Here is a 12,595-nt window from a genome sequence, read left to right as displayed (position 1 = left end):
AAATTGTGGCATTCTTATACCGATTTCATTTCAAATTTACTAGCGCCACCATCTTGACGACGCTCCTAAAATTTGGGGACAATGTCCCACCCCGTTAAAATCCCGGCAGATTAGCATACTACTTAAACCAACAGTTCCTCCACTTAATTAATTGACCATTTCAATGAATCTGTCAATTGCTGCATGACAGCAGAAAGAGCATGAACTGTTCTATAACACACTTCGTGTAAATAAGTTGTGTATATATGAGTATCCCAAACTGTCTACAAAGTAGAATGGAAGAATTTTCAATTTACTTGTGGAAAACTTAACGAATTGAATAACTTATTTGTGAACCGTTATAAGCAAAATATGAAAACGTTCCCGTAGTGTATGGGAAATTCCTAGTTTAAGCTACCAGGGCTAGAACACGGAGGGCTCTGGTGCGTAATAAAAGCCGGTCTATGATTGCTACGGAATTTGTTCAACAATGTTCCCTACCAATTGGGTCCTATCCAAACAAGCTTTATTCACCGCTATTAAAATTATTTTGACAAGCCAGCATTTCTATTATCTAATAACATTCTATCCAACGCCCGAACAGCAAGAGAAAGACTTCAAAAATTTATGGCCGATTTGACTTTACAATCTTGAAATTCTGTTGTTTCTCGTTTGTGAAAGTACAGTATATGCTGATGAATTATCTGGGAAGTTAACATTAGACATTAGATGATTACTCGAAAAAATGACGCAGTTTGAAACATTAATTTATGTATTGAAGTATTCGTACTGCAACTCGAAGTAACGGGGCTATCATTCGAATTTTGTATGTAGTGGTAATGAAGAGCAAAGAATTTTGAACTGACATAACCTGGTTATAACTGTGGTTATCAACACAACAGATCAACAGTTTAATCAGTAGTTGAATCAATCGAGATCAAATGTATTTTAAAATGGACTGCAGTGGTGCAAGGTTGTTTAGAAATGCTTCGTTGCTGCTTCCATATGTGCAAAATAAAAATTGCTTTTCCAAATTTGCAAAAAAAGCGGATTTATTAAAAAAAAACTTGCTCAACTCATGATAAGACTTTTGCTGGACCTTAACTACGAAGCTGCACTGTGGAATTTGCTAAACTATTTTGGTCTTTTCAAAACTCTAGGCCTGGACTAGGGAACAAATCAAAATTTGTCCATATTTGAATCGAGTTATGTTTTTATGTTTTTGTCATAAACCAGCTGATATATATATATATATATATATATATATATATATAGAGAGAGAGAGAGAGAGAGAGAGAGAGAAGAATCAGGTCTTAAGCATTCGAGAAACTGTGAAACGTCAGAAAAATCTAATACAGTAATGAGCAAAAGAACTTTTCAGTTCTTCAAAGTGGGTTACTAGAAGTTTTTGTTAGAAAGGATTGAAACGGGTATGTTGATTAAAAACTAAATTGGTCTCAACTTTGATTTGAAAATTGCAGGCGCTCAGCTAACTTAAGAGGCAGTTCATATAAAATCTTCTACTGGTTCTGTAAAAAACGATAGAAACTAACGCTCCTAATTTTAATTTTTTAATACAAAACATTCTCATGGCTATCATAAGATGTATTGAGACATACTGCCGACTAGTTTTAAAAAAGGCTGTTTTTAAACGTAAAAAATTGTAGGTTTGTTTCATTTTAGACAAAGGAGAGGAAAACCTGTACGATTTCTTCTTCGGTATAATCAGCATGTTTGGCTTTAAAAATAAAAATTCGTCGGAATGTTCGGTTTAAAACGCCGGAAATTGTCTGTATTTTTGGTAGTAAAACGTAAGAAACCGTCGGTTTGTTCAGTTGCAATCCACGAGCATTGATATCAATGGTCTGTGAATGTCAATTTCTTACAGGACCAACTGCCTTCAATGTTAAACTAATGTATTCCGGGGTGAGGTGTTGGAAATATGAAACAAGTGATCCAGACCGGATGATCCAGCCATGGTCAGACAATCCAGACAAAAATTTAGCCATGATTTGAGCTATTGCGACTAAATGCAAATTATTGCGGAGTAATTCCAAAAAAAAACGCGTTCATGTCTCGACTCTGTGGGACCATGCGAAATTTCGCAACTATGATTCGAGGGGCGACGATTCGAAAAGATGCCATTAAGATCAGACAAAATTTTGACCACAGCGCACTAGAGCACTGAGCAAAATATATTTGTTCGATGATTTGACTGAAGTCATATTTGTCAAACAAAAGATGCAAAATTTATTAAAATCAAAAATTGGGATCTTTTCCGTTTGTGCCCCCCCGTAAGTTATGCGCCCCCAGTTACAGAGCACGTGCCATTAGATAGTAAATCATTATGTAAAAATATTGCACGTGCGTCTGGGGGGTGCAAATAATATGTGCCCACTAAGCTGGGGGGAGGCACAAACGGAAAAGATCCAAAAAATGTCTGAATACTGAACTCGGTCTGACTAGAAAAGTTGGACAATATTTACTATAATCAATAGATAGAAATGTGCATGAAATCTTCATGTATTTGGTTTTGGTAGTAATTGCAATATTGTGTTTGTGGGTCGTGGCCCAAACTACTGTGATCTCAGAAGAATACCTGTTCCTAGGTTAGATATTTTTCCGCTGTGTTATGTGCTATTGAGGAATTGGTTTTCAGATGGTTGTATACATTGTTTTTCCCCAGCTGGGTCCAAACGGTGTATTTATTGTCTGGGAGGGGGTAACCCCAGACAAAAAATTGTCGAATCATGTTTCGACCACCTCGCCCCGGGTTAACATTTTAAGTCAAGAAAACAAAGAATTAAATTATGTTGGTGCAACTAGTTTTTTATCGAGCTAAAGAAGTGAAGTGATTTTGAGGTGTCAGTGAAGTTGCGCATTCTTTCAGAAGTACGTTTTGAATTGCTGCAAACAACGCTATTATAACTTTTTGAATATATTATCATAGAAAACTCAAATATTAGTTTGGAAAAACCGGCAAGTTCTTACCTTTCAAACCGAATATACCAAACATTTCTTGCGTTTGAGGCAAACACGCCGAACTTTTGTTACGTTTATATACAGGAGAACCCGAACATCTCGCATTTAAAACCGAACACATCGATTATTTCTTACGTTTAAACACCGTACATACCGAATCTAAGAAACCGAAAAAGCCGAAAGTTTCTTTCATTAAAAACCAAACATACCGACAATTTCTTACGCCAAAAACCGACTAACTTCTTACGTCGTTTTTTTTCGATCTTCTGGACTACGAGAATTTAGAAAGATCAATGCTTATGGCCAGACTGAAATTAGATACACGCACCGGAACACAAGACCTGACCGAAACTTAGTCCAGAATATGTGCACGTTCGCACTGGACCCCTGTCCGTCTGGCTTATACCTGTTTTGGGTTGCGGATCTTATCCTGGGTAATAAGATGAACAAATGCAGATTATAGAATACTGGGAAAAAATAGTGCTACAAACTGCATTTTTCACCGCAACCATTTTTGGCGGTAAATTAAGAATATACAACAAAACGTTTCCAAATTTTTTCAACACTAACAAATTTGTAGCAAGAAGTCAATGAAAAGAATTGCGTTATGGTAGCAAATGCAATGACTTACTTTTGGTCGGCTTCTAGTTCTAGGGATGATGAGGGACGAGTAATCCTTGGCGGTGTCCAGAAACTTGCCCAAGACTCCACCTGGTGCCCCTCCAGCGACCCCAACCAAACTGGACATGCCTTCTTTCGGGTCACTCTCTTTAACAGCGTTGTTTGCTATTGTGTAAACCGTGTCGCGGATTGAGTGGCGTTGGCGTGTTGTGGCGGACATTGTTTGACGGGCATCTTGAAAGAAACCGTCGAAAGTGCAGATGAAAACTTATATCCAGATTTCTGTGCATTTTTGGCGCTTAATTTGGCATGAGATAAGCTGAATGTGGTGAACTTTTAACAGTTACTTCTCATAGAACAATATGCCAGAAAAATTTCTTTAAATCAAAATTATATTAAATTGAATTGTACTGTGGTTAACTTTAACTTTGTTTAAGCACCTCGATAAACCGTCACTTCAAGTTAAGTCATTTTTCTGGGTCAACTAAATCGATCCGTCCATTCGTTTTTTAATTATTGGATCACAAGATTTTTGTTTTAGTGACTAATTTTTCAAAAGAATGGTGCTTCCAAATTCCAAAAAGTCTTAGACAAGCAAGAGATCAAAATGGCATCTAGCCAGAGCCAACGATTTTTCAACTAACTCTCTATTAAAGACAGTGGTAACTTCGCAAGCCTATTTTCTTATATAAAAGAGAAGGTTATACCAGGCCCTTCTATTACTTCTAATTTTCAGATTGCAGGCAGCAGTTTGTTTATAATAGTAATGATAAAGTTGGATTCAGAGTTCTTTAGCCTCAACTATGAGTTAAGTGTATGGAAAAAGGAAAACAATTATAAAAAATGTGGTACTACGATTGAAAACTATACCAAGTTCTCAATGCAATTAGGTTATACTAACAGATCAATCTGTGACCCTAAAAACTACTTAACTTGCAGACGAAGATAAGTTCGTCGTAGCTCACTCCACAGCCCAACCAGACGAGTATCAACCACTTGAAAAAAGAACGCAGGATCTATTGCCCACCAGGTACTTCAGGGTTACTGCAGACCGTGTTAAATGTTTACTTGGTTCGCCCATTCATACTATATGGGTTAGTCTTACTCGCCTCCTCAGGTTGGCTTCACTTATTCAGTCTCCAAAGGGGCGCGGCGATTGATACCCTTAAAAACTCTCGTCTTGAAGGTGTCTGCAGTCACTCTCTTGATGTCCAATTCCCGGGAGATCTGAACTTAACCTAATAGTCGTTAATCTCTGCAAAACTACCTATGATCCTCAGTAGCCATGTTACGTTTCAAATTAAAGCCAAACTCTAACTTAAGAAATTACCAGATTTATAAATTAAAGATTGCAAAGTTTCAACGGACCTTATTCCTAACTAAATCAAAGCTAGAATCAAACTAAAAGTACTATACAAAAAGTCTCCCAACTATTTTTTTTCTCTAATCGATCTCTGAGTCCGCAACGACTATCAAATAATCCTCAGAAGTTAGAAAAATCGAACAAAAGAAAAAATATAACAGCTGAGAATAACGAAGGTTGTACAACAATAAGTAAATTTAGAATAAGAAAATCGGGTTACGAATAAGGCTGATTAATTAGCCGTATTTGTACTGGCTTATTTTTTTTGTATCTTGAGATAATTGAGTCCTGCAGGACCAGTGCTTCAAAATACTGGTGTTTCCTATTTCCAAAAATTCTTAGACAAACAACAGATCAAATGGGCATATAGCCAGAGCCAAAGATTTTGCAACTAACTATCCTTTAGGGATAGTGTAGAATTTGAAAAACCGGGGTCGGGAGATTCCCGTATCAAATCCCAACAACTTTTATAGACTTAAATATTGAAAAAATAAAGTGCTAGAGTAGTGGTAACTTCGAAATAACATTTTCCTATATAAAAGAGAAGGTGACACCAGGCCCTTCTATTACTCATAATTTTCAGATTGCAGGCAGCAGTTTGTTGAAAACTGTAATGATAATTTTGGATTCAGAGTCCTGTAGCCTCAACTATGAGTTAAGTGTATGGAAAAAAGAAAACAATTATAAAAATGTTGTACTAAGATTGAGAAGTATACCAAGTTCTCAGTGCAATTAGGTTATACTAACAGATCAATCTGTGACCCTAAAAACTATTAAACTTGCAGATGAAGCTAATTTCGTCGTAGTTCACTCACAGTTCAAACAAATGAGTAACAACTACTTGAAAAAAGAACGCAAGTTCTATTGCCCATCAAGTAATTCAGGACTACTGCAGACCGTGTTAAATGTCTGCTTGGTTCGCCCATCCATACTAAATTGGTTAGACTTACTCGCCTCCTCAGGTTGGCTTCACTTATTCAATCTCCAAAGGGGCGCGGCGATTGATACCCTAAGAAACTCTCGTCTTGAAGGTGTCTGCAGTCACTCTCTTGATGTCCAAGTCCCGGGAGATCTGAACTTAACCTAATAGTCGTTGATCTCTGCAAAACTACCTATGACCCTCAGTAGCCATGTTACGTTTCGAATTAAAGCCAAACTCTAACTTAAGAAATTACCAGATTTATAAATAAAAGATTGCAAAGTTTCAACGGACCTTATTCCTAACTAAATCAAAGCTAGAATCAAAATAAGTGTACACTACAAAAAGTCTCCAAGCTATTTTGTGTTTCTTTATTCGATTTCTGAATCTGCACCGACTCTAAGAAGTTAGAAAAATTGAACTAAGGAGAGAAGATTACCGCTGAGAATAACGAAGGTTGTTTAACAAGCAAGTGAATTTAGAATCAGAAAATTGGGTTAAGAAAAAGGCTCAAAGATTAGCCGTGTTTATACTGGCTTATCTTTTCATATCTTGAGAAGATTGAGTCCTGTGGGCTTAATGTAGCCTAATCATTTGGGAAAATACCCTTAAGGGCCCTATATATGGCCTGGTTTCTATGAGTTTTGTATATCCGTACGTATAATGTAAGGTCCGAAAATTGCGTTCCAAGTCATTTGTTTATGCCTAAATCTTCAAATAATAATTTTATTATACCTTCAAGGTGTTTCGTTTACTAAGATTATCAGGTCCGAATAATATCTTTATTTTAAATTTGGTACCAACTTAATTTGAGAAAATCAAATCATAACTCTAATCTTGATCTGTACAAATAGCTATATTTCTTTTTGGTCTAATTTCTGTTTCGGTTTATACGGTTCATCGAGAAAATTCAAAGGTTAGTTCAAATTTCTTTAACTTTCGTTTTTCTGTAATTCTTTAGTTTCATTTTCTACAGACATCAGATACAGGCTGTCGTAATCTGCTGTAGACCGCCGATAATCCCTCAGAGTCACAGCTGCGATTGGCTTTGAAACAGCCAATCTTTTTTGTTTTAATCTTCTTGTTTTAATCTTCTTGATTTAATCTTTTTTGTTTTAATTGTCTGTAATAAAACAGCCAATCTTTTTCTTGGGGTTTTGAGGTCAAAATAGATGGGAACACACACAAGACTTTGAGCTTAAGCTTCACCAACAAAATATCTTGCCCTTTACATTTCTCCTAATAAGCATGACACTTTTGCTCCTAAGCAATATCAAATGCAAATCCGGATTTCAATGTCGCATTAGAAATTATGTTCTATTGCGGCAACAACGTCATGATACCGTCAAAAACAGCTGATTGGCCAGCAGTCTACGATGGAATGCAAACGCTTCTTAGTCTGATTGTGCTCCAAAAAATGGCTCAAACTTCTCGACAACAGCCGGACAACTTGCAGACGAAAAAGCTGCAACAACACGATCTCTAATCTGGTTGTGCTTCAATATATTATGTAATTTTCCGTGGCTGTCGTAGTTGTCCAGGATTCGCGAATTGAATTATAATCAAATTCGTTTATTACCATATATTGAATTTTCTTGTGAGTGTAATTCTGTTATCCCAAGATAAGATATAAAACACTGTCAACCATTTTTTGATAATGGGTCCATTCTTGTAAGTGAGTGAGATATTGAAGTTACAAAAAAAACGGGCAAATGCAACCAATGTAAACTGCTCTTAATTAATCTATTGGTTTTTGCAGTTCCATTCCGGGCAAGTTGATCAGTAGGTTAGTAATCTTGCATATTCTGAAATATGGATACAGATCAAATTCTACAGCCTGTTCCTTTGCAAGTTATCAATTATATTTAATAAGTTCCGGAGATTTTCCTAGGATGTGTCGAATCTCAATGAATATACTATTTTGTCGGAGCCTAAACAATTCCTCAAGATAAAATTCTGTACACCAATTGGGGGGTTATCAATGTGCTCTAGGCTCTCTAGCAGGACCGATATTTTTCAACACGTTTCTGCAGACAAATAAAAACTCATCTCTATGAGCATGAAAAGTTTCCGGCCCTACCACCTATTTCGTTCGATCGACTTGTTATTATTTAATTACTGATTAAATTAAACTCTTGATTAAGAATTGGAGCCCACAATTTCATCATCACGAAATCACATTGTGCGACTTCTCTTTGGCCTGAACCAAAGGTATTATTTAGTCATGAACCTTTACAGGAATGAATTCCAAGCCATGGAGACCAGAGCATCGGTGCGAAGAACATCTGGGGTCTACCTTTTTGAGTGAGTCTCAAGTCTCTTTAAAATCATCTTTCGGGACATAAAAGAGCATGTATTGTCTGGAACAAGCATTTAGTGTAGCCACTTATTGTCATTTTAGCTCTCCGATCACAGTTGCAATACTACTCTGTGATGTTAGTTCTGGGACTATTACTACACCTACCTTGTCTGAACCTTACACAGTTTTTCTTACTAGAAGACTTTCATTTCAGATACTATTTGTGCGCAGTGATCACACACAGCTTTCTCTTCAACTACTCATCAACTTTCAATTAATACAGTGTAGCAATAATCCCAAGCTCCTTCACGTCTCAACTTTACTAACCCTGCGTTCGTTGCCTGCTAGCATGGGTCTCAGGCAGATTTGAGTTCACAAGAGTCTTTAATTGGAGTTCAGTCAAATCACAACTAAAGGGTCAAACTTCATCTACTAGTCTCGATTTAACCTTCGTTACGCTGTTTATTTTCGAGTCAGTAAGACCATCTTTCGCCCATTGGAGACATTTCCAACAGGTAGAAGACCGCGAGACATGACTACAAGAGCCACTTCTATTACGGGGTCCCACCAACAACCACTTTTGCTCCCTTCTTTCAAGCTAAATCAATGGTCTGCCTCAACTCCTTCATCTCAGGCTCTTGCCTGCGCTTATGAGTATCGGCCTGACAAAAGTTTTCAAGAAAAGTTTTTTGTGTCCGAAGTGGATGGTTCAATGCACACTTCTCAGACTGTCGGGACTACACCGCAAACTGAGCTGGTAGTAGTTACCCAGGGGCACCAGGTAGAGGTTGCGGATACCGTCTACACCCTGGATTACTAACCCTCCTCCGAAGTTATTCGTCTCAGTAATGCGCTACCAGATATAAGACAATCAGATGTTGTAACAAGTTTGGTATCTTTTCATTTGGTCGATTTGATTAGTCGTTTTGATCCTAACGGCTTTATTCATTTTTTGATATTGTTTTGATTTCGTTTCAACAATTCCTAGGCTTTGGGTCAATTGTTTAACCAAACTTTAATTTAGAAGTCAATCATATAGTATTTACTAACGAGATTCGGCACCCTGACAGGAATCGGCATCCGAGTCATCGTACAGTCGTCCAACTTCAGATATTCCGAGAAAGTCGCATAACTCGACTGAGTGACAAGTGGCCAGAGAATTTGACAATTGCTGCAGATATTTTTGAAGCGACACCCTAGAAATGGGACAATATGAAATCAAACACTAATCAAAAGGCTCTTGAAGTTAAATAAATTTACAGATTTTTTAGGTGCGGTACAGAACACAGACTTCTGGTGTAGCCCTATTGAATTAATGTAACAGATCTTACAATTATTTTGTTTGGAACCCCCAGTGCCGTTAATAACCCTCAACTACAGTTTACGTATTGGGTGCAGTGGACATTAAAATGTGCAGGTTTATTAGGGCGGCATATAAAATTTTTGTGACCACCAAGCTAGGGGGACGTAGCAGAGAGTAAATTACAAAAATTATATCAAAACTAGGCGTGCCTGCTATAGTAACTCTTCGAATTTCCGGAATTATAGCTTATATCTTAAACCGGTGAGCTGTTCGTGATTAATATCCCATTTTTCCAGTGATTTCAGCAGAGCCATGTAAACTATACGACCAACATTGCGCAATCGCTTTTTGTCCATTTAATGGTGGCAAAATGGTCGAAAAATTGGTTCAGTAAATTGATGGTGTTAGGTGGGCAAGCTCATGTACTTGGGTTCTATTGTCCATTCATTCGGACAGCGGTTAACTGAGGCTATGAATTAAGTAAAAATTAATTCTCGTTTGATCAGTCAGTTTAAAAGTTTTAGAAGTTTTTACCTTCGCTTTTCGAGAATCTCTGGTTTGAACGGAGTGTAGGGTAGCATGAGGTAATAGGGGGAAGCCACGTTTTCTAGAAGACCCACTATGTCAGGGTTGCGACACAGACGATCGTGTAGGTTCAGAAAGTCACGGTAACGCCTGAAAAAATCATAATCAGATTTGTCCAAAATGACATAACGAAGAATTTCGTAGCCGAAAAAGATTAAATTTTAACTACAAAATGAGCAGTAATTGGATATTTTCCGTTTGTACCCCCTTCCAGCTCAAAGGGTGCATATTATTTGGACGCGCCATATTTGTACATGGTAATTTACTATGTAATGGCACGTGCTCTGTAACTGGGGGTGCATAACGTACTGGGGGGGGGGGGGCACAAACGAAAAAAATTGCAGTAATTCAGTAATTAGTGATGACAAACAAAAGATCTAGTATATTCTAACATTGCAAAATAAGTGTGGTGCATGCTCCTCGTGCGCAGTGCCCGGGTTGAATTTTTCCGCCCAAATGATGTAAGAGTGGGGCTGCAATGGGAGGATTTTTAAGGAAAATGCAGCTCAAAACTCATCTCGCATGCACGAGTCACCAAAATTATGAAGTGTTGTTATTATTATGAAATCCTTTGAACTCTGTTAGTTGCTCTTTTTGAAACTCGAAGAATAAATAAACCAGACATAATAACTTAATAATTTAACAGTACAATCTAACTTGTAAACGACGTGGGAAGATTTTGCACGTGATTTTTTTCTGTTGACCTCGTCCGCAGTGCCTGCTGAGAATGCTCGGCTGCTCTTTTCTGAGGGCACTTCAGGAGATGAGTTCCTGTCTTCAAGGTCAATCTTCACTTCGTATTTCACCTGGAACACGTGAACACATTCGAAGGAATGTAATCGAAAAAGTTTTTCTCTGCTATCAATTTTTGGGTCTATTCTGTTTTGACCCCCAATCTTTTTTATGCCCCCTACCACATGCAACCTATATGTGGTTACACAGCACGTTACTATGCAAAAAATAACACGTGCGTCTGGGGGCGTAAAAGTTATATAACCCCTAAGTTGACACGGGGCAGAATAGATCCCAAAGTTTGACCTTTTCAAAGGTTCAATGGACAAAAAAGAGTGATGCGGGATGGGGTGGGGTGGCAGAAAAATTCAAAGATAACCAAACTATTTTTATTTATTTATAGCCGCCGTCAGCTACAGAAGTGACAATTAAATACGCGATCTCTTTTTTGCAGCTCGATGATTTTGATTCGTATTGGGGTGCTGTCTTTGTAAGATCTATTTACACTCTGCTTCAAATTTTCAATTGATCTAAGACAAACTGATACATTAACACAAACTTATTTGAATTATAAAATTTACTTAGTAAAAATTTAGTCATGTGTGTTCAGATAATAAAGATTACAATTAATCTTAGCGCAAAAAATTTTTCGAACTTCTTGAACAATAGAAAAAGAGAACTTTATAGAAAAAGAACGCTATCGTTGATATAATCAATATCCAGAGTGAGAATCAGAAAAAAAATAAGAAACTGGATAATCTAATGAAACCCGGCCATTATGTCATTGTGAAATAAAATACAAAAGATTATTGGAAATAAAAAAATACAGGATTCGTAATTTTATCAGTAACAAGCATTCAGATTGAAAGCAGTAATAGTAGCACATGCGAGATCAAAATCTGCCCCGATTATCTGAGTGAGCAACCCTTATAATTAAAACAAGTAATGTTTTAACGCCATTTTTGGATAAAAATTAAAAATCACCTTGTGAATTCATTTTGCTTTGAAAAATGATTTAGTCTATATTGAACAAAAAACATCCTTATTAAAAGAACTCAAAGCCGTTTTTATTGCGTAGAGAATTTATTGCAGTAGCAAAAGAAGTCACTTGTCAAGAAATATGTATAACCAAAAGGTAATCGACTGCTCAATTTAAAACAATGCATACTATTCTTCAGCTCCAAGGTTTTCTATAGATTTTTGAACCATACATACAACCTTCAAAATATCACCAATAGCAATTTACGAAACAGCTTTTCTTATAATAAACAATTGATGAGATTCTTGCGAAACAGATGAAATCTTGCGTTTTCATCCTAATTTTGTTTCGAATTTAACAAAATTGGCTTAACCTGCACATTTCCTCGAAACCTTGGATATTTATAGCCGATGTCAGCAGCGGAAGTGATTATTAAGTAGGCGATATCTTTTTACAGCGCCATTTGTTTGATTCGTATTGTGGTGCTGTCTCTGTGAGATCTATATAACTTTGCTTCAAAGTTTCAAATGATCTCAGACAAATTGATAAAATAACACAAATTTATTTCAAAAATATTAAAAACTTAGTCATGTGTGGTCAGAAAAAAATATAACATTTATTTTTAGTGCAGAAAAAATTCTTTCGAAAACTTATAATGAACAATTGATGAGATTCTTGTGAAACAAAATAACTCAAGCATTTGCATCTTATTTTTTTTCGAATCTAACAAAAAATTGGCTGAACGTGCACATTGCCTGTGAACCTGCGTTATGAAGCTAGGGCTTTTTAGCAATGTATCACTCAGTGACTTTAACTTCAGAAGTAGACGATTC

At 36.8% G+C, this 12,595-nt stretch overlaps 1 protein-coding gene across 1 annotated transcript in view; it reads right to left on the bottom strand.

Annotated features, from left to right (window-relative positions):
• Positions 1-3,531: 3,531 nt before the first annotated feature.
• Positions 3,532-12,595, bottom strand: part of LOC142356283 (uncharacterized) — a gene marked incomplete at its 3' end in the record, with an annotated part of 34,810 nt that continues 25,746 nt past the window's right edge. The window contains exons 8-11 of the mRNA XM_075408225.1: positions 10,709-10,857; positions 10,001-10,141; positions 9,214-9,359; positions 3,532-3,816 (exon numbers count right to left, since the gene is read on the bottom strand). Of these exons, the coding sequence (XP_075264340.1) occupies positions 3,532-3,816; positions 9,214-9,359; positions 10,001-10,141; positions 10,709-10,857 (721 nt within the window). The remainder of the gene's footprint in view (positions 3,817-9,213; positions 9,360-10,000; positions 10,142-10,708; positions 10,858-12,595) is intronic.

The sequence above is a fragment of the Convolutriloba macropyga genome, unplaced genomic scaffold (assembly GCF_964194025.1).
Source record: "Convolutriloba macropyga unplaced genomic scaffold, txConMacr16.3 SCAFFOLD_1961, whole genome shotgun sequence".
Lineage (NCBI taxonomy): Eukaryota > Metazoa > Xenacoelomorpha > Acoela > Convolutidae > Convolutriloba > Convolutriloba macropyga.
This window is presented reverse-complemented; position numbering and strand designations above follow the sequence as displayed.